Raw genomic sequence first — 27,072 nt, forward strand, 5'->3', positions numbered from 1 at the left:
ATATTTTTGTGCATGACACAACATACATCAGACTTAAGCACTCCACATTTTCTTACATAACGTATCTACTTCGCAATTCCTTTCCATATTTCTTACATAACAACAATTCACCAGACAATGATAAAACATGAAAGCACAAAGACAATATTCATTTTTTTTTTATATATAAGTCTATATGAATAATCTGTTCTGTTCCCATCTTACGGCTGGACAATTTATCTTGACGTCAAATGTGTGTGCAAATATTGCTAGACACAGGAACTAGTGTCATAAGCCACAACAAATTAGAAACAATTAACATAACACCAATAATGACACATAACGCTAGAATTAATACAAGTGGTAAACACAATAATAACATGATAAAGTTAATACCATTTCCTTTGATAGCTAGTGATGTTAAAATATATATACATGGTTGTTAATCTTTGATAACACACAATTACAAATGTTATTTTACAGAATGAGATGTCTTCCTGTGAAGTTACATGGCTAAAAAAATTATCATAAAGGTAATTTAATACATCAACTGTAAAAAACCCCAGCAAAGCTGACTTATATTCCACAAAATCAAATAAGGCTATAGAAAAATTGAAATTCTTTCCCTTTTTATTCTTTTCAGTTGATGATTAACTGAAAAACTCAACTTGTTCTTTTTTCATTTCTTTCCTTTTAAACAGTAATTTTGTTAAAATCCTATTGTGTTGATCATTATAAAAGTCTATTCAAAATTGTTCCCCACAAAATCCATTTAACTTATTCTCTTTATTCAAATGATTTGATTTAAACATGAGATTCTACAAACTGCTTCAAACTTCTATTTACTCAGAATAACTGGTTGAATGCTATGTCACACCCACACTGAAAATGGTCACCCAACTTTAATGTTAAAGGAGGACCTCAGGTGCCTTTTATGTATTATTTCAGTAGAACCACCAACATTTTGTAAGCTAGCTGGCTAGCTTCCTCATATGAAAGAACACTTAGTGCCTTACAGGATTGAACCATAGTGGTAAGAGGAAATCTTAATTCAGAAGGAATTGTTTTAACTGTTATTTTATGAAAAGACACAGTAAGAAATAGCAGAAGTATTTCTATATGCTAAGACTAGTTCGTAAGAGGTATGTAAACACACGCTTTACCAAAACATGAAAATCGGATAAAGGGAACTTACTCTGTACAGTTAGGAGTGTGCTGACTACGATCTTTCTGACTTCGTTACTAGCCTCGCACTCGTAGACACCATGATCAGATTTTTGTAAGTTATGTATAGTCAGATTACCTCCAACTCTCTGTACACGTCCATTTGACTGTAACATACCAGTCTCCTAAAATAAAATACACCAGTCTAATATCGAGAGACAACATTTATAAAATAATTTTCTAGACTAGTTATATGTATCGCTTTGAACAAAACTTCGACATACTGTTTAAGCTAATGTTAGTTAATTCTTCTACATACACATTTTTAACTTTTATGCATATTTCCAGAACTGGGTAAATCATTTTAACTATGTACATGTATTTGCTATCCAAATGGTATAGTGTTTAAGATTATTCCATCCCTTTTAAAGTAAAAGCTGCACACAAAATGTCAGAGCATTATTTCTGTCAAGAATTATAATTATCTAGGATTTAATTCAAGACAAATTTGTAAATTTGAAACTAATTTAACTTAATACTCTGTGAGTAACGATAATAACTTGCAAGTGTCGCGTGTAGATAGCCAAATCTGCTTGCATTTCTGTAAAGTTCGACAAGATCTAAAATCTAATTCTGTCAGATGCTTGCTTAAGGCATTTAGATATTGAACTTATTTATATTAGCTACAGACAATTCTAACTATAAAGCACCACAAGTCTTATCAGACAAATGATTTAGGATAAAGATTTAAGAACAATTGTAAACAGAGATGTGATTAAACTCTTGATTTAAACCTTCACTTGCTGGAAATAGAAGTGATAAGCCTTTACCACCAACATGGAGCCAGCCCAGGCACTGTGTTTAGGCTCTATCATGTTGGCAGTTAACTTTCTTGTATTTTGATATTGAAATTCCTTTGAATTGCCAATCCAAATTTAAAGAAGGGCAAAGCAATGCCAATCCGAATTCAAAGGGCAATGCAAATCCAAATTCAAAGAAGAGCAATGCCAATCCAAATTCAAAGAAGGGTGATGCCAATGCAAATTAATAGAAGGTCAATGCCAATTCAAATGCAAAGAAGGGCAACGCCAATCCAAATTCAAAGAAGGGCAATGCCAATCCAAATTCAAAGAAGGGCAATGCCAATCCAAAATCACAGAAGGGCAATGCCAATCTAAATTCAAAGAAGGGCAATGCCAATCCAAATTCATATAAGGACAATGCCAATCCAAATTCAAAGAAGGGCAATGCCAATTCAAATTCAAAGAAGGGCAATGCCAATCCATTAGGCAAATGGTTTATGTTTAAGAACATTAAAGTAAAACCTTGTTCCTCCAGGTGATCTGTGGTAAAGGTGTCCCTGCAGCTGCACAGGCCATGGTGACTGACTGGCCGAGAGTTTTAATGTAAGTGGCTTCAGGACGGATGATAAATCTTGGCGGGTCTGAAATATAGTTCTCAAATGATATATACATCAAACGTTTCAAGATACTCTTAAATTAGAGTAGTAAGATGGGTTGTTTTTTTCAGTACCTTCATTAGATATTCATTTCCCTGCAAAAGGTAGGGGTTAGGTCCAAGGGTGGAGTAAGGGGAGAATGTCATGTTTCTAATTTCAAAGCAGATAATTAAGTGGCCTTGACAAGAATATCCTGGTCCAGTAATAATCTGCAATGAAAACATAATCATGTGTCTAAATTTGAAATGTAAAATCTTTCTCTAGCTTTGTAGACAAAAGATATGGTGATACATTTTTTTTTCTTTCACAGAATTGAATAAATTCTGCGATATTTTGTACACAGTTTTATGTAATACTGGTGAATGAGTGATGAAAAGGGACAAATATACTATGCTCACAAACATGCCACTGTTTAAACTACTTCTGCTAGTAGGGCAATCCTCTATTGTCATCCAAAAGCAAAAAATAAACATTTAACAAACAAATAAAAAACAGAGAATAAAAATACTTTCGATGACATCAAAATTTTATAAAAATAATCTCAAACATGCATATTCTTCTAAAGATTTTTTTTTTTTACTTTCTACATGACTCACCTTTTACCTCAACCTGAACTATTTCCGATTCCCCATTACCGATTGAGCTGATTGCCGTACATCGGTAGTTTCCGGAATCCGACATGGCAACCTGACTAACGACCAGGGTGCCGTTACCCATGACCGTCAACCTGCTGGTCGTTTTAATGACCATACCATTCTTGGTCCAGAGAATACTGTAAGCCGGCGGGTTTGCATCGACTGGGCAGAGAAGTTTCTCTTTAAACCCCAATGCCCAGATAGCACTCCTTGGCATTTGGTCAACCAGAACTTCTGGCTTATCTGTTAAATGTATGAAACAGAAACTTTATATTCAAATTATGATAATACATTCCAACTCACTAGTAATACAATTAATTCATATGAAGAGCCATAACTCAAAAACACACAAATGGACTTAGACTTTGTAAAGTTATAAAGGGCCAGTAACTTAAAAATATTTGGTAAAATTATCTGCAATGGGAGAAAATGGGGAGAGGATTGTTTATTAATGAAGGAGGTGGGGGTTAAGTCTCACAAAAAATCAGATTCAAGACATGGAGAATGACCTCCAAACTCTAAGGTCATAACCTTTGACCAAGTTTGTGTCAACTTACAAGTTATATTGAGGTAGGCTCCGGCTTCTGGGTCCTGACCTACTCCGTTGCTAGGGCGACATGTATACCAGCCCATATCTTCTTTTTCTACAATTGTTATAATAAGACTACCATCACGCTCAGATATTGATATTCGTGGTTTTGAACCTGGTATTGCACCAAACCCTGGTAAAGTGTTCACATTTTGATGATCCTTATACCTGTAAGTTTAGAATAAAAACAAACGGATAAAATACAATATAAATTAGTTGTTAATTTGACATCTTATACATTCTATACCTGGAACTTTTATTATGCCCTTCAGAAAAAACTTCAGGCGATTTGAAGATTTCGAAAACAATAATAACAGATAAACAATATATATACAATATTCAATTTCTGTCTGGAAAAAAATAGTTATTTCATTACATTTTATTGCATTATCTACTGTAACTCTAACATACATGAAGTAAGTAAAAATCTAATTTTAGTGTTTAAATAACTATTCCAGTGATAGAAATTGATATGAAAGATTTGTGAATACAAAAATCTTACCATCTGTATGTTATATTGGTAGGGTATCCCCGTGCTTCACAAGTGAACTCAATCCTTTGGCCAAGAACTGCTGTACGATTTGATGGTGGGCCAATAATATATGCTTGACCTAAGAATGAAAGATATTGTATAGATAAAAAAAAAATTCAAAAGTACAAAACATGTATAACTTATTTAAATATAACTTATTTATTTTAAATTATTTAGAACAATGTACACTAATCATTTATAAATGTTTCTGGGGAAAAAGGATATTAATTTTTAATTTTAAGTTCAGAAATGCCACATCATGATTGAAAACATTTTCAAAACTTGTTTTTTTTTGGACAAAACATGTAAATAAATTTCTACATACATTGTACAACAACAAAAGTTTAATACACTTAAGCCTTTAAAGCCTTCACCTGCTAGAACCAAAACTCTATAAGCTTTGCCACTAGTATAGAGCCATGTCAAACCAGGGCTCTTTACTGTTGGCTGACCCAAATTGATAACAAATAGCCCAGAATTGGAGCTTGGCAATTTAGTCTAATTAAGAAATTCTGAAGGTTAAGTGTTTAACCTTTATACAGCTATATCTATTTATAAAGGCTGACAGACAAGAAACAACAAAAAACATTTTACACAAATCATAAACAATAACAAACAAAGAAACAGACATAAACAGACAAGACAACAGACAGGCTACCTTCCACAATAAGGTGTATTGTTTGGGCTATCAGCCCCACTGTATTTTGGAATGTACATTTATATATCCCCCCATCCGATTCCTGAAGATTTCTTATCAAAACTTCACTGCTGTCTTTATTTAATGACACACGTGATGATAGACGAACAGGTCTACCGTCTTTAGTCCATGAAACTGATGGTTTAGGTGAACCCTCGGCTCGACAGAATATTGTTACGTTTGAGCCAAGCGGTTGATGAAAAGACTGAGGTGAATAATCTAACATCTTGGGCGGAACTGAAATATCAATTTATAACAAAACATGTAAATGTTTTTGTCTTGAAACCAAATATGATGCTGCCTTGAACTTTGTTGCTGCATTCTGTTGTGTCAAGAGAGGAGATTGCCTAAATTGACGGCTGACCTACCTTTTCTTTCCGGAAAAATTGATAATCGACTGCCGAACTTCTGCAAATACTGACAAACTTACCATACCTGCCAAACTGTTAAGTATGACAAAGACAGTGTGATGAGTACTAATTCTAGGCTCCATTGAACCGTCTTTGTAACTTAAGCATCTAGTGTGATTCTTCTGTGAGCTAACTATTTACAAAATACATACCTTCAACAGTACTGTATATGCATATCACATATTAACAATATGGTAATGAAAAAAAAATTGATTCTCTCTCTTTCTTTCCTTTTCATAAAATGTAGTTTTCATATAGGTTTTACTATTGAAAACAAACCCACTCTTTTTTGAGTATCTTTTGAAACTTTTTTCCCTGTTGATCAATGATAAAATATTGATTTCTTTTGTGTTATTTTTATAACCCTAAAAATGTATTAAACCTCATGCACTGTTTGTTGAAAATTAAACAGTCTGATGCAGAGATAGTGACTTCAATGAAATACTTCCCGCTTAAAACGTTATAAAAATAGATTATTTAAAAATAATAATATTTAAGTGTTGCAATAATTTTGTTTAGTCAGAGAAGTACTGCGTTAACTTATTCTGACAAAACGGATTTAAGAACTTAGTCTGGGTTTATTTTCTAACGTTTCTTTCGTGACTGAAGATTCACAATTATATATTTAAAGGCCTACAATTATGTGGCATTAAATTGTCAGTCATAAAATTTAGCAGTTGACCCTGGGTTGCTTTATTGCTGTATTGTAAAAGTGACAACACTGTATTTTCTCTAAATTTAATTTTCAAAAGACTTTCTTTCAGACAAAATGGATACCTGATTATTATCATTAAAGATATTAAGAATATTTACAGCTAAATAATTAAGGCGGTTGTTCAGGAGGTTGTAATTTTAAAGACTGAAAATAGTTTCTAGTACTTGTGTGCTAAAATTGTTTTAAAAGAATGGTAAATAATTTGAGAAGAACATTTCTTAGTCAAACCATTCAATATGGAAAAGTAAAATAAAGGCATTTTTATTGTCTAAGTTTTATGCCATTAGCACTATTATTTCTAAGACAAACTCTACCTCTCAGAATCATTAGCACGGAAATTGAAACCAATGGCATTTTAGATATATTTTTCTTCTACAAAACTGCTACAGAAAGCCTTGAACTGCATCCAGGGCCTAAATACACTTATATAGAAACTGTAGACCTATTACACAAACGGACACTGGCCTTAGAGATTTAAGTAAGCTTGAAGCAAGAGTGTAATTATGTATTAATTTGTTAATGAGATTTTTTAAAGATACAATGTCAAGTGGCCTTAAGGTAATAAAAATACTGGTCAAAATATTCAATAGCTACATATCCCTCATATTCATACAGTTTTGTTTACTTTCTTAACTGTTAAAGTAAATATAGAAGTGTCACCTCAAACTTGTAACTAATCTTACTTAAATCATGCACTGTCATATTTACTTGGCATTTGCTATTATCAAAAACTTATTTGGTTTGTTTACAGAAATCTGTTTAACAACCACTTGCTAAAAGTGACAGAAGAGCCCTTGAAACTTCTCTTCAACTATCTACAGTATGTTTACATAGTAAGATTTTCTCTCCCGGTTTCATTTCCCCCCAATATATCACCATCTACATAACCTGTGTTTACCTTGGTTTCAACAATTAAAGATTAACTACATGATAAGTAACCATATTTCCTTTGTGTACAGGTGTTACAACAGCAAGAATGGTATGTGCTCAAACACTTCAATTTACCAATCTTATAGGACTGAGGATCTGAAAATTTTTGGAGAGACAAACTATTAAAATTATTACTTTATACAAATTTATTTTAGTTCGATTGTGTTGGAAGCTGTAAGCTTATTGAAACACTCTCCAATCCGTTCCTGGAACCAACCAGTACTAAGCAATAAATGTAAAGTTTCTTGCTCAAGGAAACAACGGCTTGCCCCTGACAGGGTTTGAACCCACGCGGTCAGCAATCCTTAGATTACTAGTCCGACGTAAATTATTAAACGTAAGTATTTATTTAAAATTGATTGTGGTGATCCCAATTTATTATATTTCTAACATTATAGACTGCTCCTAGATGATTTCAGTAAGGAAATATAAGAATTACCAAAACTATCCTACACTCCAAATTGAGTTATTAGGAAGACAAAATAATGCCAATCATTTGAGAAGATTTTCAAAGACATATGGTATGATCAAAATTGAGCAAATGACACCTGTATTATAACATTTTTAATCTTATTACTTTTTGACATCCAAGCTTTGTTTAACATGCATCAGTTGTAGCAGATGACTGAAAAATTACCTGCAAAGTTAAAACAGGTGTAGCTTTGTGCTTTTCATAACATAAACAGTCAAATGGATATTCAATGTCTTTGTACCACAATCATGTGCATTTAATATAAAAGCTTTTAGATGCCTCAGTTAGCATACCATTATTGTCAACACTTGTGGCAATAATCAATTATTCAGAAGCTGCTGGTGGGCTGGGCAGTAGTTTGACCTGACTCTATGCTGTACACAGGTGCAAATACTTGAGCAAACCCACAAGACGAAATGCATATTCCAGAGGGAGTTTGGCATTTAATTTGTTTTCCAGTAAAAGTTTCTCATACAAATTTTGCATTGAATTTGGGTTAAAAGAAAAGCAACAGATATCAATTTATTATGTAAATCAAAAGATATATATTTTAAGCACAGAGGTGGCAAAACCTGCCTCTTAAAACATATTGAGCTTTATAACTATACTATAACAATTTTAAAACCTTTTACAATCTCAGATGTCAAGAAAATGCCAATAATACTCCTTGACCAACTTTTGACCCATGACTTTATTATTCTTTATCATGATATAAGAAAACGAATATTTTACTGAATTTACAAACTTGAGATGTCAGCTTAAAGTGATATCTTGAGGAATGACACTGAATGAGAGCTGGTTTTAATTTCAAGTATGTTATCCAATATGTCACATATCCATGTAAAAAATGTCACTGTAATGTAATACAGACATATCCCATTATTAACAAAAAAATCCACTTTATTTATTTACCCTGCTATCTTGAATGTCAGTGTAAGAAGAAAATAACTGAATTGATATCAAAATGAAGGTATATGATACATTTTGTATCTAATTATTTGGTTACAGAGGTTTTTTTGTTATCTTTTTATCTAAATTTAATTTTACACAAAAATTACAATCATTTTACACAAAATTCCCCCTATTCGATAAATATGATGTTTTATTTTATTTTTTTTTTATCTTTTATCTGACAACCTTTCTTCATCATCTGATTGGATTTCAGTATACTTAATCAAGAAAGGGCATGACTATGTACTTTAATAATAAGGACAAATGCACAATGACAACCACTTTTATATCAACACTGAAATTCACAATCGGATAGGATATTCATTAGCTTCGTATATCAATAAATCTACATTACTGACACAATATCATTCATTCAAGCAAAAGAAGCAGAAATCATCCCAAAGTGAAAAAAATGTAAATTCATTTCAATCAACTCAAAGAAATAATGTAGTTTTGAATAAAGAGTGTCAAAGAAAAGTTACAGCCACCATCATATTTCCATTTTTCATTGAAAATGTTTCTAAGTAATCTGTCACAAACTTCAAGCATTTGTTTCTTCTCTCCAATAAATCTTTTTTCTCTAAGGGCTGTAAATCAGGAAATTGGGGAAGATGTCACCCTATTGTAAATCTGCCATCCAATTATTTGTCATAATGTCATATCTTCAGAATTTATAAATACAATACATCTCTTCATTCAGGAAAAAAAATAATACCCTTTATAACTATACTAAATTTATCTAAATGCACGTAATTGTTTTCTAGGGCTAATTTGGCAAATTTGATTGTCAAAATTTGATTGAAAACAAACAAGGAAATAATAAATATATATCTGAACCAATTAGAAACCAATCATTGATGAAGTCATTAAAAATCTTAATTACTTTAAATCATAGACTTTTCTCAAGAGCAATTTGCCTCAGGATTGAAAACTAACCCTGATAAAATGCGATCAGCAAAAAATAACAAATGTTTTATTACATAAACCTGTCATTGAAATGCATCTGCCTGTCAAAATTGCAATAAAATTTGACCTCAGTAACCTTTCATTCCCCTGAGGTACCGTCTAGACTGTTTAGCAAGCTAGGTGGGTGCAATATTGTTCAATGTTGATCATAAGTAATATAGCAAAAATTATAAGTACTTAAGAAAATATTCAGGTCAATAACATTATAGATTATCTTTTGGATTTTTTAAGGACATTTCCAGTTTTTATGTGGATGTACAGGCAGAATTGGCATGCTGTTAGAATATGATGACAGAAATATTTTGTGCAAAAATTATCTCTGTGCAAAAAAACATCTTTAATTGAATGATGAAAATGGCTTTAATTTACCTTATCAGATGGACTGGTCCTGAAATGACCATAATGTGTATTTGAGTTTATTTATACTCGCCACCGGTAGCCCATATGAAGAGTATAAGTCATTTTATATTTTGGAGGATAGTGCAAGATACAGAATGATACAGAATTTAGATGCCCCATTTCCAGAAGCTTCCCCTGGATCTTTAACATGCCAAGTGTTTAAGCACTCATACACGGGACCTTGATTTAAAGTCTCATCTGAAAGACTAATTAGTAATTTTAGTTGGCCAGAATGGAGATCCAACCCACAATGTTGTGAATACAAGTCTCGCGCTCTAACCGATTAAGCTATGTGGGCTGGCATAATGTTTACCCTTACCACACTAAATATCTTTAAATGGAGACTCGTCCATCTTTCAACCCCTGGCATTGAATTCAAACAACCTTAAAGGCAAAAAGCTACCTGGAGCTTATTGAACTTTTTTGAGCTAACAATTAGAACTTCTTGCTAAAGTTAGAATCTTTGTACTTGTAACTGTAACCTGAAATTAATGCATTACAGGGCTCCAAACTCACCACCTCCCTGAGTGAGGAGACTACCATACCATCGCTTAAGACATACAAGCCAAGTATTAAATTGCTTGCCAGTCTCTTTTAAGGTTATTTTTGAAATAAAAACGTATAATGTATCCACTTATGTAGCACTAAAACGCTAGTTAAGATGTCAATTTTTGATAATTTACATAAACGGTGGGAAACATCTGAAATTGTAATTCAAACATGGTGGTGAAATCAGCTTAATTAAATTGTTATATGTTTAAACTTTGTCATCATTTATCAACAGTCGACATTCCATAAATATTTTAATCACTGTTTATGTTCACTATTGTATCAGTATAATACAAATATAGATTATTCACAAGAAATAGTGACAAAGGATAAAGAAATTAATAAGACCCACTTCAGAAGAAATGGAGCATATTTATCAAAAAGATCCATTAAGATGTAAAAAGAATGCAACTTAAGATAAACAGTGGAACATTGAAATATGACAGTCTACACAGAGTGGTTGAAAAGAACGTAAATCTTGGATTAGGAGAAACCAGTTTGCCCAACCTTTAAGAAGTATAAAATATTTCAATGATTTTGCAGTATTAAAATCGAGAACCTAAAATCAATACAGAAAATATGCGGATTGTGGCTATCCTGTTTTAAGTTTTTCTTGTGCAAATACTTTTTGTACACTTAAGCTATCATAAAAAAAACCTCTATGGTGTTTTTGATAAGGCCTAGTTTTGTTTTCTTAAGAATGTAATGTGAATATATTTACTTAATGACACCAAATTTTATATTTTCCTCCTGTGTTATTTAATCTGATCACAGTTTGTATTTGAAATTTTAAATGTATTATTTCTTCAGGTTACAAAGTAAATGGATTAAGTGAAAATGATACCAGACTGCCGTGGCAAAAAAAAACATCAATAATGTCTCCCAGCATATTTAATAAGTTTGGCAGGCAATGACTTTTTTATTTTCCTATATACCCTACATCACATGTTAGTCTCAATATTTCCACTGCAAGACCAACCAATTTTATAATCTGATTTTACATAAAGATGTTGCGAAGGGCGACCATCATCTATATAATAAAAAGCCCTAAAGCGCACAATTTGTTTCGGCTACCCTACATGTATGCTTCTCAAAATTTAAAAATCCATTTACATAATCAAGGTCTGTCAACCAGTTACCATTAACATATCAAATTAACTAAAGGTTCTATCATGAGAAGCCTCATACAATAAAATGTATTTTTTTTAAAGACAATCAGTCAAATGTGACACAAGATTTAAAGATTCCCTGAGCTATATACTTTAATAGCACCTGTTCTTATACATGCACTCATAGACAAGAAAGATCAGTATATCTACAGACTGGCATGGAGATGTTTAACAGTGATTTATTAAACTGGTAATTGGAAATGATTTCCTTTAGCGGAACAGCTATTGTGTTAGAATCAGTACTTTTCACCAACTGAGGCTTAGCAACAAAACAAATCTACACAGAAAACTCACACAAGACAAGACAGGTACAAAACAAAACAATGAGTTAACACATGTTACTATAATTAACAAATGTTTCCTGCAAGGTATTATAGGAAAACACAAAGAAAAAACACCCTGGACTCCCATTTAACCTAATATTGTCTTACCATAAACTTGTACAGTTGCACATGCAATAATCCATGCCGAAATAACCAACTTTAATCCATAAACTTTCATCTGATCAAAATGCATGCTTATACTTAAATCCGTCTGCCTTAGTTTTGCTACTACAAAATTTCAAACATTCAATCCATTCACTTTAAACTTTCAAAACTTTTACATGTTCAGTTATGAAAAATCCACAGGGTTTTCATTGTCTTAATAATTGAAGAAAAGTTCACAAAAGTTTACGAAAAGTCCAGTCACGAAAGTGTTAAAAACTTACAATTTAAATCAAAAACAAAAGCCAAGTTTAAGATCTGATAGTAAGCTTTCATTTGATAAAGTAATCAGGGCTGGTCCACTGTAACATAGCAGGGGTGTGTAAGTGCTATAAATTTACATCCTGAATGCCCTGAAGCCAGCAATCAATTAACCTAAATGTGGTATATTGTTATCATAAAGTGACACTGATTATGTAATAAACTATGCAATAATAATATGTTAACACAAAAATCTGGGCTATGTTTATAACAGATTGCAAGACACTGCATCACATACTGTGTTATACCTGTTCACACAGGAAACATGTAGTTTTACACATTTTTTACCTGTTAGAAGACAAGTGTGTAGGTAAATAAAATGCTGTATCAGGTAGTATTGTGGTGTATAGAAATTTAAAATTGAATTGAAACTATTTTAATATTCTCTCTCTTTAATTTGAACACTTCAGGGGGAAATAAATTGGTGAATGCAAAAAAATGAATAATGACAAATTAATAAGATTTTTGTAATTAGAAAAAATATATTCATTCATTTTTATTGAAGAAAACAAATGGCTATTATGTCACCTAGACATTTGCCATGTTTAACATATATTATAAATGTCTTCTCTTCATTTTAAGCAAATTAATGAATTAATTTATCCAATCTGACAAATTACTCCTTCAGACCAAATTATTTATCTCGTATATATATTATCAATTTTACAAGATAAGATAAACATTGAGTGATGACATGTGGATGATGCCACAGATCTTATCAGGATAAGCTTGAATTTCAAATATGTCAATTATATAAACAAAATCAACAAATTATCTTATCAGTGTCAACATAGACAAGACAACAAAATAGTTATGATATGCTATTGATGATAATATTATATAAATTACAATTTATACTTGTTGTAAGAGCAATGAATTGTGCTTTATGCAAAATAAACTTTTCGTATTTGTAATATTTTTTTCACAGTTTAAACTAACCCGCAAGCATTAATTCTTTTACTGGTAACCAAATTTTTGAGGACAGATGTGAGTGAGCTAAACCCAGGACAACACCTCCCAGAAAAGTCCCTTTTTTTTAATGTGTTTATTTAAGGTCGCCGCCTGAAAGCCCATATGGGCGACAGTACACTTAAGTCGGGCCATCCTAGAGCATGTCGCCGAGATTTTTTCGTCAATTTTTTTCTAGCTTTTATTGGTGGAGGAAGACCCAAGGTGCCCCTTTGGGACAAGCAGGCACCTGGGTAGAACCACCGACCTTCCTTAAGCCAGCTGGATGGCTTCCTCACATGAAAGATTTCAACCGGAGTGAGGATCGAACCTACAGCAGTGAGGGACCTGTGATCTAATGTCAGCGACCTTAACCACTCTGCCATGGACGGTATTTTTCTTCTGATTTGTTAACAGCAACAAGCCACTTTTGGCCACAAAGACACCTTAACAAATAAGAACATCAAATATTCATAAACAAAAACACTGAAAAATGTAACAGCATATTCCTGAACCTACAAAACAAGGACACACACATTTTCAGATAAATCTAACAGTTAGACAAACTTCAAAGGAAATTAGTGATAATAGTAATAAAAATGTTCTATTTATCCACATTAAGTTACTAATCACATTACAAAAAGGGTGTCAAGAACACTAACTCTTCCATACAAATACATTATCAATATTCATGTTTGATCTGGGTTAATTTAATTATCAGGATATTTAGACTACAATAACACATGCAAAATCATTTATCACTTCAAAAATTCTTAAAGCCTTCAGATAATCTTGTCAAATATTAGCCTTAGAGGTTCAGATATAAGGGAAATTACTGTACAATACAATTATCCAAATGTACCTATCAGATTTACCTCCCTTGTATACTCCATAGCTCAGATTATTATGAATGATTGATGAATTGCCATTCATTTTGTGTAGGAAGTGAACACCTGATTGTTACAGGAAATTACAGCAAATTAAATTCCCATCCTGAATGCCTCTGTAATCATTGATCATCTCATAAAAGAAACATCAACAAAAGAAAAACCAAGAGCATCATTATATGTTAGTGTGGTCTTTTGTCTAACTAGGGAAAAAATCAAGTTTTAATCATTTTGTATACAACTAAATACAGCAAATGGAGCGTAAGAAGTTGTATTGAAGTGTATTACAACCTATTAAATCTTTTTTTCAGGTCTACATTAAGTGGAATTTTCTACTTGGGCAAGTGCTTAATAGCTGCTTCAAGGCTGCATTGAGTTGTGCTTTCTTAAAACCATTAGTGTGAAAGCGTGGTGACTGAATCTACATATGGCACCAGTGAAGACCTAGATCAGACAGCACATCCAGACCATCTGATCATGGTCTTCACTGTTCGCTATTCAGTCACTACATATTTTGAAAATGTTTATTTGTTTGTTTGTTTCATTTTATTTTAATTAATTTTATTTTAGAAAATGTCTTTAAAAATGATGAATGGTATTGTCCAGATTTAACAATATTTAGCATGGTAAGGGTAAACAGCAACAATACTATCTTCAATTGAGTGACCTAATACATATTTTGGTTACAATTACACTATCAAGGTCATTATTAAGGTGACTGTCAAGCTTTCTTTTGTCCCTTTGGCTTTGGAAAGAACATACTGTCCTTCTGTAAAGCTAGCCAGTTACTGCTACCTTCCCCACATGGAAGAATTCCATATCCTTAAAACATAAATTGATCAGATACCAAGATTGAGAAAAAGAGATATAAAGTCAGTATAATATGAAGTCAGCAATTTTAAACAGTCAGCCACAACAGGACCACAATAAAGGTACAGTGATTTGATTGAAGATCTTCTTTTTTCTTAAGACAGGCTGTAGTTATTTCCCACCCTGTTAAGTTAGCATTTAGCAAAGATTTCTGATTGATTATTTCACTAGGGTAATCTTATATACAACCATGAATTATGTTTAATCTGGGAACTAAAATAACTCCCACGAGTTTAGGGTTGTCTTGAATTTTAACTTTATAAACATATAAGCACACCCTTTAACAAATATGTCTAGAAAAATACTTCACAATTACAATAGTAATTTGTGTAACAAAGTCTCAAGCCTATTCCTGTGTGACAATATGTAGTGTTATAATCTTTTGGAAAAAGATGAGACAAATTTTTGTATGTCTACAGTTTCAGTACATCAAATCCCAACTTTCTAGAATCTATGGCCATTCAAAATAAAATCACTGTGCCTGTGTGCTCAGGAAGAACTTAGTTACATGTCTTGAATAAATGATACAATGGGAACTATGTTAACTGCCTGGCTTGGCACTTAGTTGTATATGACCTGGGACACACAAAAGGAACAAATGTTACAATGGCAAACAAGTTGCATATAACCTGGGACAAATATTACAACAGGAACCTTGTTACATTCCGGGAACAAATGTTACAACAGGAACCTTGTTACATTCCGGGAACAAATGTTGCAACATGATCATTGTTACATTCGGAACTATTTTGTATGCCAGAAAGAAAAGATGTTGTAACAAGAACTTTGTTACATACCTGAAACAAATGTGATAATGGTAACAAATGTTCATCATTCTCTCATTGCACCATTCATCGGAAATGAAGTTGCGTACTTATAACTTTATGAATTTTTGTTATCAAAAATAAACAAGGTAACTTGTAGCTGACTGAGCATTATATTTAAGTCTTTCAGATTATATATATATGTGTACTACTATCATAATCATAATCGTTATCAGGGTTGTTTGAAGTTCAAGACATGTTACTAAGTTCCTCCTGAGCACAGAGGCTAAGTATTTTATTATGAACGACCATAGATACTAGAATGTTGGGATTTGATGTACTGAAACATTTTTTGTCAATCTAAGCTTTAACTTTTTCTAAAATTGTTTTTTTCTAAAATTGTTTTTTTCTAAAATTGTTTTTTTCTAAAATTGGTTTTTTCTAAAATTGGTTTTTTTCTAATAATGTAAGTAATATGTCAAAAACACAAAATATCTACTGCCAAGTAAATGTGATTCCTACAATAGAAGTATCTGTTTGATTACATACATATATAAACACAGTTGTTTTCTATTTGCCTCCGACTGATTCGTGTCATTCTTGGATTAAAAGACAGGAAAATCTTCCATTAAAATAAATAGGTTACAGACATGTGGACCATTTATTTGATAAAGTCTCTGGTTCCTGGCACATTACTCTTAAAAGTTACTTTAATTTATCAAAGACACATTGCATCAAATGAAAGTCTTTAAATTTCAAAACCTTTCCAGTGTTTCTCGGCAATTTCCTAATTTTGGAACAGCAGACAATCTATGAGATCGGAAACTGTCATGCCATGTTCATCTTCAAATTGAGAACAATCAAGTATCCTGATTCAAAATAAGTGCTGAAAAACTTCAAGCAATACATTAATTCATTTCGCTGTCTTGTTTGATTTCAACAAGTTCCAATATGTTTCTTCTCTTTCTCCCAGACATTTCCAGCACAGGAAACAAATTTGAGCCGCATCACGACAAAACCAACATAATGGGTTTGCGACAAGCATGGATCCAGACCAGCCTGCGCATCCGCACAGTCTGATCAGGATCCATGCTGTTTGCTTACAAACCCTATTACCTATTAATGCAATTAAAAGGCCATAAAATTCAGGCCAAAAATTTTAATTCAGATATAGCTAGCCTTAATCAATATTTGAGCCGTGTCATGACAAAACCAACATAGTGCGTTTGCGACCAGCATGGCTAACATTAAAGGCTTGTTAGAGTGCACAGAAGTTTAACTACAACTTTCAACAGTGTATTTTTTATATTCATTCAAAATGCAATAATGCAATTAAAAGGCCATAAAATTCAGGCCAAAAATTTTATTCAGATATAGCTAGCCTAAATCAATATTTGAGCCGTGTCATGACAAAACCAACATAGTGCGTTTGCGACCAGCATGGATCCAGACCAGACCAGCCTGCACATCCGCGCCGTCTGATCAGGATCCATGCTGTTCGCTTACTAACTCTATTACAAGTAGAGAAACTGCTAGCGAACAGCATGGATCCTGATCAGACTGCACGGATGCGCAGGCTGGTCTGGATCTATGCTGGTCGCAAACGCACTATGTTGGTTTTGTCGTGATGCGGCTCAAATTTAAGAGCTAAAGCTTTGCACTAAGTGATGTAACTTTATGTATAATTCAATCCACTGTTATGTTTTTATGTATAGTTTAATAAATACATAGTTTAATTAAACATAGATTGTCAAAGTTTTAGATACTAATATGATAGATGTTATTTTATTAGAAGATCAAATAAAGTAATAAAGTATGGTAGAGGACCAAATACAGTATGGTAGATCAAAGTAAGTCATGAAAATATTTTTTTGTCATAATATGTGTCCAGTCAAACAATTTTTATATTAATGATAATGAAAATATGTCAAATATATCACACAGCTCAAAATGCTTGTAGAAGAAAAGTTTGGCTGTACCTCATGGCATAAATTTTTACACCTTATGGCATCATTTTAGACACCTTAATTTCAAATGCTGGTAGAAGAAAACTGACTGTTTATAATGGCATAAATCTAGGCACCTTATGGCATCATTTTAGACACCTCAATTCCAAATGCCAGTAAAAGAAAAACTGTCTGTCCCTCATGCACCTCATAGTCTCTATTTCTCATTGCATCATTTTAGACACAAGCAAAAGCAACATACTGTAAACTAGCAATGATCAAGACAGAATTGAACATTGCAGTGGGCCGACTTGATTCAAAACAACAGCATCCTAAGGGCAAGAGATTCAAAGTAAGTGACATTGACCATGTGGACTCCATTGATACTTTTCAGATCTACTTTAGCTGTGACAGTATGGATACATAATTCTATCTAACAATGAATAATACAGTTTACTGAGATTGTTTTAATTAAGCTTATTAGAACAAGCAGGGTCTTTCAAATAGAATGGTCTGGAGACAGACAAATTTTACGAAAAATGCTGTCTCGGTTGAGTCACCTGATTGGGTTATCTACTGACCGTGATATGGCATTCAAAAATCAAATCATAAGATAATGTTTTGTTAAATCAATCAAAAAATTACTAAAAACTAACTCTGACTACATTATATTATCAGTTTTTACTTTAAAAATAACAATTTTATAGATTGCAATGAAATTAGAAATTTTTCGTTCCCCGGTGTCAAGGTAAAAATCTACTGCTCATATTTGAAAATAGAGTTTCATGAGCTTTTTTTACATTCATGCATTGTTCAATGACAAAATAGAAATTGATTTTACAGAGATAAGATGTTATTAAATCGTATCATGTAAAAATATTATAATATTTCACGATGTTATTTGCAAATATTTGATGTTTAATTTGGTGCATTTTCAAAATGGCGCCGATTATCGGCAAATATTCTGAACAAACAATCTATGTTTTTTTTAACAAAGATGGTTTTGAAAAATATTATTTCCTGAAATATTTATTCTTTTTTCAAAAGTTTAAAGATTTTTAAATAACATCATGTCATTAAAATTTTCATTTTTGCTCTTGTATTTAATATTCACCCTTTTCTTGAACACTTACATAATTTGCTTATAGCAAACTTATAATACCGATTTATACCGAGACATGTTTAATTGTATCGAGAAGGGTTTCATAGCGTGTTTCCAGACCATTCTATTTGAAAGACCCTGGAACAAGCAAGAAACACTTAATATAATGTTTGTATCTATGTCTTCACCATCTATCTTGCTTTTCTCAATTAAAAGTTATACTGCAATTCAGGTTAAAAGAACAAATTGAAAAATTTCATCTGTATCAATTAATAGAACCATAATTAATTGCAAGAGTACTAGCTACTTTATCAGGTTACAGTTTTCACATCCATTATCAGACCTGGTTTTAATTAATCTTTTTAACTTAATCCTGTGAAATTTCTGGTAAGAAAAATTTGATTTACATTTCCCTTTTACATTTCTAGAAAAACCTGGCTACAATACTTCATCCTGGTTATATAGATATTTCTCTTCTTTTTTTTTTGAGTTCCACATGCCATAAGAATTGCTACAGGGAAAGTGGCATTGAAATAGAACTGTCTTAAATCAGTAAGAATTCTGTCAACAGATACGGTGAGATAATGATCTACTGCATTTTGAGAGAATTTAAGACTCTGTAAATCACAAAAGGTCTGGTGTAATGAAGATATGAATTATATAGAAACAATACCCGGATGCCCAGATTTATGACACAAAACTTCCTTGAATAATTAAAAATGTTTCCTTAACCACAGCCTACAGCCTCAGGGAAAAGCTGAAAAATAATTTTTTTCAAATTTGAAGCCACTGCCTACTGATTTTAATTTTTACATGACCTTTACCAGTTTTAATGATTTCAGTGGAAAACTATTAAAACTGAACATCGCACATCAAATATATCTACTTACTAATGATGGCATACAGCATGCATGTTTTATTGAGGGTGGTCAGACTGCATTTAAAGAGTTAAATCTTTGCAAAATTATATTTCTTGCATTATTATATGCCCGAAAGAATTTCGGGCATATTATGTTATACCCCCTGGTGTCCGTCCGCAATTTGGTTTCCTGAGCATAACTTAAGTTCCATTTGGCCCACAGCATTTAAACTTCATAGGATAATTGTCCATATTGGGTAGAAGACCCCTATTGATTTTGGGGTCATAAGGTCAAAAGTCAAGGTCACTATTACCTTAAAACTGAAAATGGTTTCCGGAGCATAACTTAAGTTCCATTTGGCCCACAGTCTTCAAACTTCATAGGATGATTGTCCATATTGGGTAGAAGACCCCTATTGATTTTGGGATCATAAGGTCAAAGGTCAAGGTCACTATTACCTTAAAACTGAAAATGGTTTCCGGGACATAACTAAAGTTTCATTTGGCCCACAGTATTCAAACTTCATAGGATGATTGTCCATATTGGGTAGAAGACCCCTATAGATTTTTGGGTCACAAGGTCATAGTCACTATTACCTTAAAACTGAAAATGGTTTCCGAAGCATTACTTAAATTCTATTTGGCCCACAGTATTCAGACTTCATAGGATGATTGTCCATATTGAGAAGAAGACCCCTACTGATTTTTGGGTCACAAGGTCAAAGGTCAAGGTCACTATTACCTTTAAACTGAAAATGGTGTCCGAAGCATAACCTAAGTTTAATATGGCCCACAGTATTCAAACTTCATAGGATGATTGTCCATATTGGATAGAAGACCCCTATTGATTTTGGGGTCATAAGGTCAAAAGTCAAGGTCACTTTTACCTTAAAACTGAAAACAGTTTCCGCTCAATAACTTAAGTATTAATCAACCTACAGCTTATAGGATGAACAGCCATGTCCAATACATGACCCCTATTGATTTTAGGGTCATAAGGTCAAAGGTCAGGGTCCCAATGATCTTTACCCTGAAAGTTGTGGTTTCTGGAGCATAACTACAATTTGATGCTGGTGCTTTGAAAACAGAAACTGTACATATATATATATGAAGGTTCTTCAGCTATAAAGGAGGATTGCTTTTTGAAGGAGGTAACACTGTATTTAATTCCCATTTCTTACAAATGTTTCATCCTTACTAACAAAAAAGAACACTTTCGGGCATATAATGCTCCGCATAGCAGTGCTCTTGTTTCTTATATAATTCATATATTTCTAATAAATAATGATTAAATAACATCACAGTTTGCAAGACAAAAAAGGACAAAAAACGAGAAGTATCTTTAAAACGATACTTGGATGAGGTAAAACAGCTTTTACTTGCATGGTGTCTTTCGGTATGCACATTTTTTTTTCTGAGATCGTGGACATTATATAGGTTGTCTGGTCATTTTAGAATGTCATTTATAATTCTGTTAAGATATTCACTAGAGAATTAATGATAAATTTTTAAAGCAATGTAAAATACTTATTGGAAGGAAGTTCACAGATCTCAAATATCCAAGAAATGCAACTAGAAAGTGTGTTTCCGATACTCCTTTAGATTATTTTATAATTTGGAAATGTATAGATAAGTTTCAGAAAGATCCTTTAGGTTATTTTACTTATTAAGAAATGACTATGAGATTCCCGTATTTCAGTTAACCAATGAAAATCCTTCTAATATTCTGTTCTTTCCTGTAAATTTCATAGGAAGTCAAACCAATCTCAGATGGACTTCGTCCGATAAACATTGACATCTGTAACTTGCCTGTATATTGTTAAGCAATTGAACTTCTTCAAGTTACTCATGAAAAGAGATCACACCCATTAGGTACATTCAAGATCACCTATTAGGTACATTCAAGATCACCTATTACAAACATTTAAGCTCATCCATTAGAAACATTCAAGATCACCCATTAGAAACATTCAAGATCACCCATTAGAAACATTCAAGATCACCCATTAGAAACATTCAAGATCACCCATTAGAAATACATATATTGGTTGTTTTGTCAAGGTGATTTTAAGGAATATTGGTGGGCAAGATGATAATGAAACAATTTTTTGTGATCTCTTAGTTCAAATTTAACCCTTTCCATGCTAAATAGACTTGTCCTTTCAATCAAGACATAAAAAATATATGTATTGAATGAGTAGCAAACAGAGCAGACCAAATAATTAGATTGCACAGATAGTGGTTGATCTTGGTCTGCACTGGTCGTGGCAGTTTATCTTGGTTTGCACTGGTCCTATGGGTAGAATGTGGCAGTTGATCTTGGTTTGCGCTGGTCCTATGGGTAGAATGTGGCAGTTGATCTTGGTTTGCACTGGTCCTATGGGTAGAATGTGGCAGTTGATCTTGGTTTGCACTGGTCCTATGGGTAGAATGTGGCAGTTGATCTTGGTTTGCACTGGTCCTATGGGTAGAATGTGGCAGTTGATCTTGGTTTGCACTGGTCCTATGGGTAGAATGTGGTTTGCACTAGTAGCCTTATGGGTAGAGTGTGTTGCCACCAGCTGACTAAGAGTTAATAGACTATAAAAGTATTCACAGCAAATCATTCTGCCATAAAATTCAACATCAATAGCTATTATAAATTATTCTTTTATTAAGTAACCTTTAATTATGCTGCATAATGATTTATGTTAACCAAGAGATATAGCTTTATGAATTTTAATGGAATTTGTTTTTAAAAAATCCACTGAATAATAAAATATTAATTTACCTACACTGGGTCCTAGTTCTAGCTCATTTCCTTCCCAGCAATAAATCACAATGTTAAGTGCCAATCATAAAAGATGAACATTAATTTAATGCATATCAATCTGAGCCCTGGATCTTTTTTTAACCATTAATTACAACAATTATTGCTGACATTTAAACAAGGGCCTGATTCTAAACAATACATTTACATAACTGGTTCAATAATAAGCTCAAAACTTTCAATTTTCTAAATTTGTTTTTTTTATTATTATTATTATTTGATAGTCATTTCTGTTCAAAAACATTCCATATTTAATTTCAACACCATTAACATCACCATTTAAATTCACCAGCTAATTTAATTCCTATAGATAAAGCCTTCCAGAACAATGAGGCTTTTTCTAAACTAATTAACATAGATGTGATGATACATATATTCCTGTAATTACCCAGTATTTCCTATCATCAATGGTAAAAGGATTGTGTACTTGTTATCTCCCTTGATAGAGTAATAATAAAAGAACAGTCCAAAGGAGTCTGACTTGACGGTTATGATCCATCTACAAACATTGCAGGGTAAAATACTTTGGCTGTGATATCCCTAAAATCTACAATCGACAAAGCAGGGCAAGTCTATTTCACAAACATTGCATGGTTAAGTACTTTGGTAACATTGCAGGGTAAAATACTTCCATACAGAAATGCCGAAAATTATAAATGAATCAAGGAGGGCAGATTTATTTCATAAAAATTGTAGGGTATAGGTACTTTAATACTGAAATTTCTAACATTAACAATGTACAATGAAAGCAGGGCAAGTCTATTTCACAAACATTGCAGGGTTAAGGTACATAGATACCGAAATACTTAAATTAACAAAGGACATTAAGCAAGGGAAGTCTGTTTCAGAAACATTGCAGAAACATTGCAGGGTAAAGTACTTTGATAAAGGAATCCCTAAAATTATTAATGAATCGAGCAGGGAAAATTTATTTCATAAACATTGCATGGTAAAAGTACTTTAAAAACAAATTCCCTAAAATTAACAATTCAAGAAGCAGGGCAAGTAAACTGATTTGCAAAAACACTTTGATAGCAAAATCTAACTAAGCAGGGAAAAACTGTTTCACAAACGTTGCAGGGTAAAAAACTATGATAGCGAAATTCACCAAAGCAGGGCAAGTCTGCTTCACAAACATTGCAGGGTAAAAAGTAATATAAGGATTCTTAGGAAGGGCTTAAAGAATGAATGGTGCCTTGTTGACTAGACTTTACATTCACTGCTTATATTGATTCACTGCATTTTTTTATCTGTATGTTTTTGACATGTTTATATTTTATGTTGTACATCTGTCAGTAAAAATACCATACATAAGACATTTGCAGCCATATACTTTCCATCTTATGATATATCAATCATTTTTTTCCCCATTTGAAAGCAGTGTTTCTTCAGGGAAATACAATTATATTGACACTTGGTCTTTGCATTTTGATAATGTCGTACTTTCTGCCCGCATTATTTCACGGATTGATAAGTCAGCATCTAACTAAATAAGCAAAAATTATTACGTCTTGAGGGATATTTTATGAAGCTCTATAGATATATAAATGAACACAAGATAGAGGTATTGTGCGGATCAAAGTTAAAATCTTGGGAATATATCTTCTCCTTTTTATATGATTTAAATCTATTAAACTATCTTATTTGTTAAAGCCCTGAGATTAGTAACAAAATTATCAGGCAACATTTGAGAAAAACGATATATATTGAAAACTTCGAGATTATTTCAAACAGAAAAAGTTGAAGATTGAATAAATCATGTTAAAATGAAAGAAAAACCTTGCTTTTTATCCACTGGGAAATCTCATCTAAGACGAGCTGCATGCAGGAAAATTCCTTCAGTGAGTGAATTAGAAACATTAATTTGTGCCTTATTATGAATCTAGTACAAATTATTATTTTTATATGTGGATCATAATTCGATCCCTAAAGGACTAAAACTAATCAAGACGAAGTTACAGCTTTTAGATTTGAAAGTGTGTTATGTCCCATTAAATATTTCATTTCTTTTTGTTTAACACCCTAAATTTCACTGTCTTAATTAAACAAATAGCTCGTAGACTTTTGATAACTTTGTAGCTTATCTGAACCACTTTGTCCTAGCTGATTTCTTGGAACTTTCCAAGTACTGGCAAGAAATTTGGGGAAACATGGTTGTGATTCCAGTGGGACATATGGAACCTTTTCAAGTTAAGGAATTCTTAGATGCCCCTTCATAGTCACAAACTGGCATCTGATTGACTTTAACTGATGGAACAAATTTGTTTTGAAAACATGCAAGCTATTATCATACTTTGATGAAAAAACTCTCTTGTTACAAACATTAGACCATGATTTTAGTTTTATGTCAATATATCATTGGCAATAGATCATGATCTGTCATCTCACAATGGAACAGCCAGCTTCCTTTATATAGCCAATACAAGATGAATAAATCAATTACAAGCTAAGTGGATGATCACAATTGGCATTTGACCCCATTGTCCAGTATAAAGCTATAGACTATAATGATCGAAATTAATTCCTTTCTGGATATAGTATTAAAACATCTACACACTGTGAACTGACTTATGAATTGTGTGTGTGTGTTGGGGCGTGTGGGGGGGGAGAGGGGGATGGGAGAAGGTTACATGACGCACCACACAGTACAGGTCATATGGTGACTTTCAAGCCATTAGGTGTCACTTTGTGCATTATTTAAGGCATTAGCTTGTACATGAGTAGAACCACCAACTTTCCATAAGCATAAGCTGGTTTCTAAGTTTCCTCACATGAAAGAATCCAAAGTCACTGGAGGGATTCAAACCTACAGCAGGGAGAGAAAAGTAGTTTGAAGTCAACAACTGTAACCACTCAGCCATTCTGTACAGATAATAGTTCAGTTTAACCCAAATAGAAGATCACTCAATAAACCCATACAAATTAAACACCTTTCACTGAAGACTATCTTTTTTCATTTTCAATTATAAAATGGTGCAGTATAACATATGAGCCAAGGACACTTAATATTAATAAAGAGCACTGTCATAATTGATGAAAGATGTCATTTTCAATTTTCAATATTAATAATTAGTGCATACAAAGACAATTTTGCAATTTCTGTTGACATTTGTCTGTGTACATTATTAAGTGCACATATTCATGTTTTTTTTTTTGTTGCTGCCAGATTCTAAGAAAGCAGGGAAGTTATGTTTTAAGGGAAAAGACAACAACAAATTTTACACTATTTTTCAATTATATTATGAAAAACTGTAGTTGAATTCTTTATTTTTTACTTTTATTCTTTTCGACTTGAATACTTGAGCAATTCTGAAGCAGTATTTGTTTCAAATCGGCAATAATTTATTGATTAGGTTGACTGACAATTGTGACATCAGAGTAAAAACCAGATAAACAAACATCAATAAGTAATTGTCCGATAATGCAATACAAATACATGTAATGTCCGATAATGTAATACAAATACATGTAATGTCCGATAATGCAATACAAAACATGTAATGTCCGATAATGCAATACAAATAAATGTAATGTCCGATAATGCAATACAATACAAATACACGTAACTGTCTGATAATGCAATACAAATACATGTAATGTCCGATAATGCAATACAAATAATGTCCGATAATGCAATACAAATACATGTAATGTCCGATAATGCAATACAAATACATGTAATGTCCGATAATGCAATACAAATACATGTAATGTCTGATAATGCAATACAAATACATGTAATTGTCTGATAATGCAATACAAATACATGTAATGTAAGATAATGATAATACAAATACATGTAATGTCCGATAATGCAATACAAATACATGTAATGTCCGATAATGCAATACAAATACAGGTAATGTCCGATAATGCAATACAAATACATGTAATGTCCGATAATGCAATACAAATACATGTAATGTCCGACAATGCAATACAAATACATGTAATGTCCGATAATGCAATACAAATAATGTCCGATAATGTAATACATTAATAATGTCCGATAATGAACTTGTACAGGATCTCACACTCATTAAATCAAAATATTTTCTAGGTTATATTGGGACTCTTAGCAGACATAAATGAAATTCAATTTTGATGAAATGGTTTGCTAAATATTAGGTTTGTAGTTTCTGTCCACAAAAACACACAGAATTAGCGAAATGTGAGTAAAGGAATTGTCCTCATTTTATAAATAGAAATTGCGCATTAAGTTACCTGGATCTATCGATACCATTTATTGGATCTTCCCAGTTGAAAATTGGATCATAAGAAATGGTATTTATCAATGAACATTTAAATAGTCAAGATAAAACCAAAACTTTCCCATGGCTTAATTTCTGTTTGATAATTTACCAGATGTGACGCTACATATATTCTTGTAATTATCAAGTATTTTCTATCATCAATAGTGAACAAATTGCTATCTAGTTTGTGTTCCTGAAGATTTGAAACCAATAAAACTTATATACTATTAGAAAAAAATATATGTCTTATACTGATATAACAATACTGTCTA

At 32.4% G+C, this 27,072-nt stretch overlaps 1 protein-coding gene across 7 annotated transcripts in view; it reads right to left on the reverse strand.

Annotated features, from left to right (window-relative positions):
* LOC132745946 (uncharacterized) overlaps positions 1-27,072 on the reverse strand; it is a 266,554-nt gene that overhangs the window by 36,147 nt on the left and 203,335 nt on the right. For 5 of the 7 annotated variants that reach the window (XM_060734964.1, XM_060734965.1, XM_060734966.1 and 2 more), the window contains exons 4-9: positions 5,017-5,292; positions 4,329-4,437; positions 3,795-3,994; positions 3,199-3,480; positions 2,469-2,587; positions 1,175-1,328 (exon numbers count right to left, since the gene is read on the reverse strand). In XM_060734964.1, the coding sequence (XP_060590947.1) occupies positions 1,175-1,328; positions 2,469-2,587; positions 3,199-3,480; positions 3,795-3,994; positions 4,329-4,437; positions 5,017-5,292 (1,140 nt within the window). Of the gene's footprint in view, positions 1-1,174; positions 1,329-2,468; positions 2,588-3,198; positions 3,481-3,794; positions 3,995-4,328; positions 4,438-5,016; positions 5,293-12,047; positions 12,527-27,072 lie in introns of those variants that run through there. The other 2 variants (XM_060734970.1, XM_060734969.1) reach the window with 2 other exon arrangements.

Source organism: Ruditapes philippinarum, unplaced genomic scaffold (genome assembly GCF_026571515.1).
Source record: "Ruditapes philippinarum isolate M1 unplaced genomic scaffold, ASM2657151v2 ctg878_1_1_1_1, whole genome shotgun sequence".
Taxonomy (NCBI): domain Eukaryota; kingdom Metazoa; phylum Mollusca; class Bivalvia; order Venerida; family Veneridae; genus Ruditapes; species Ruditapes philippinarum.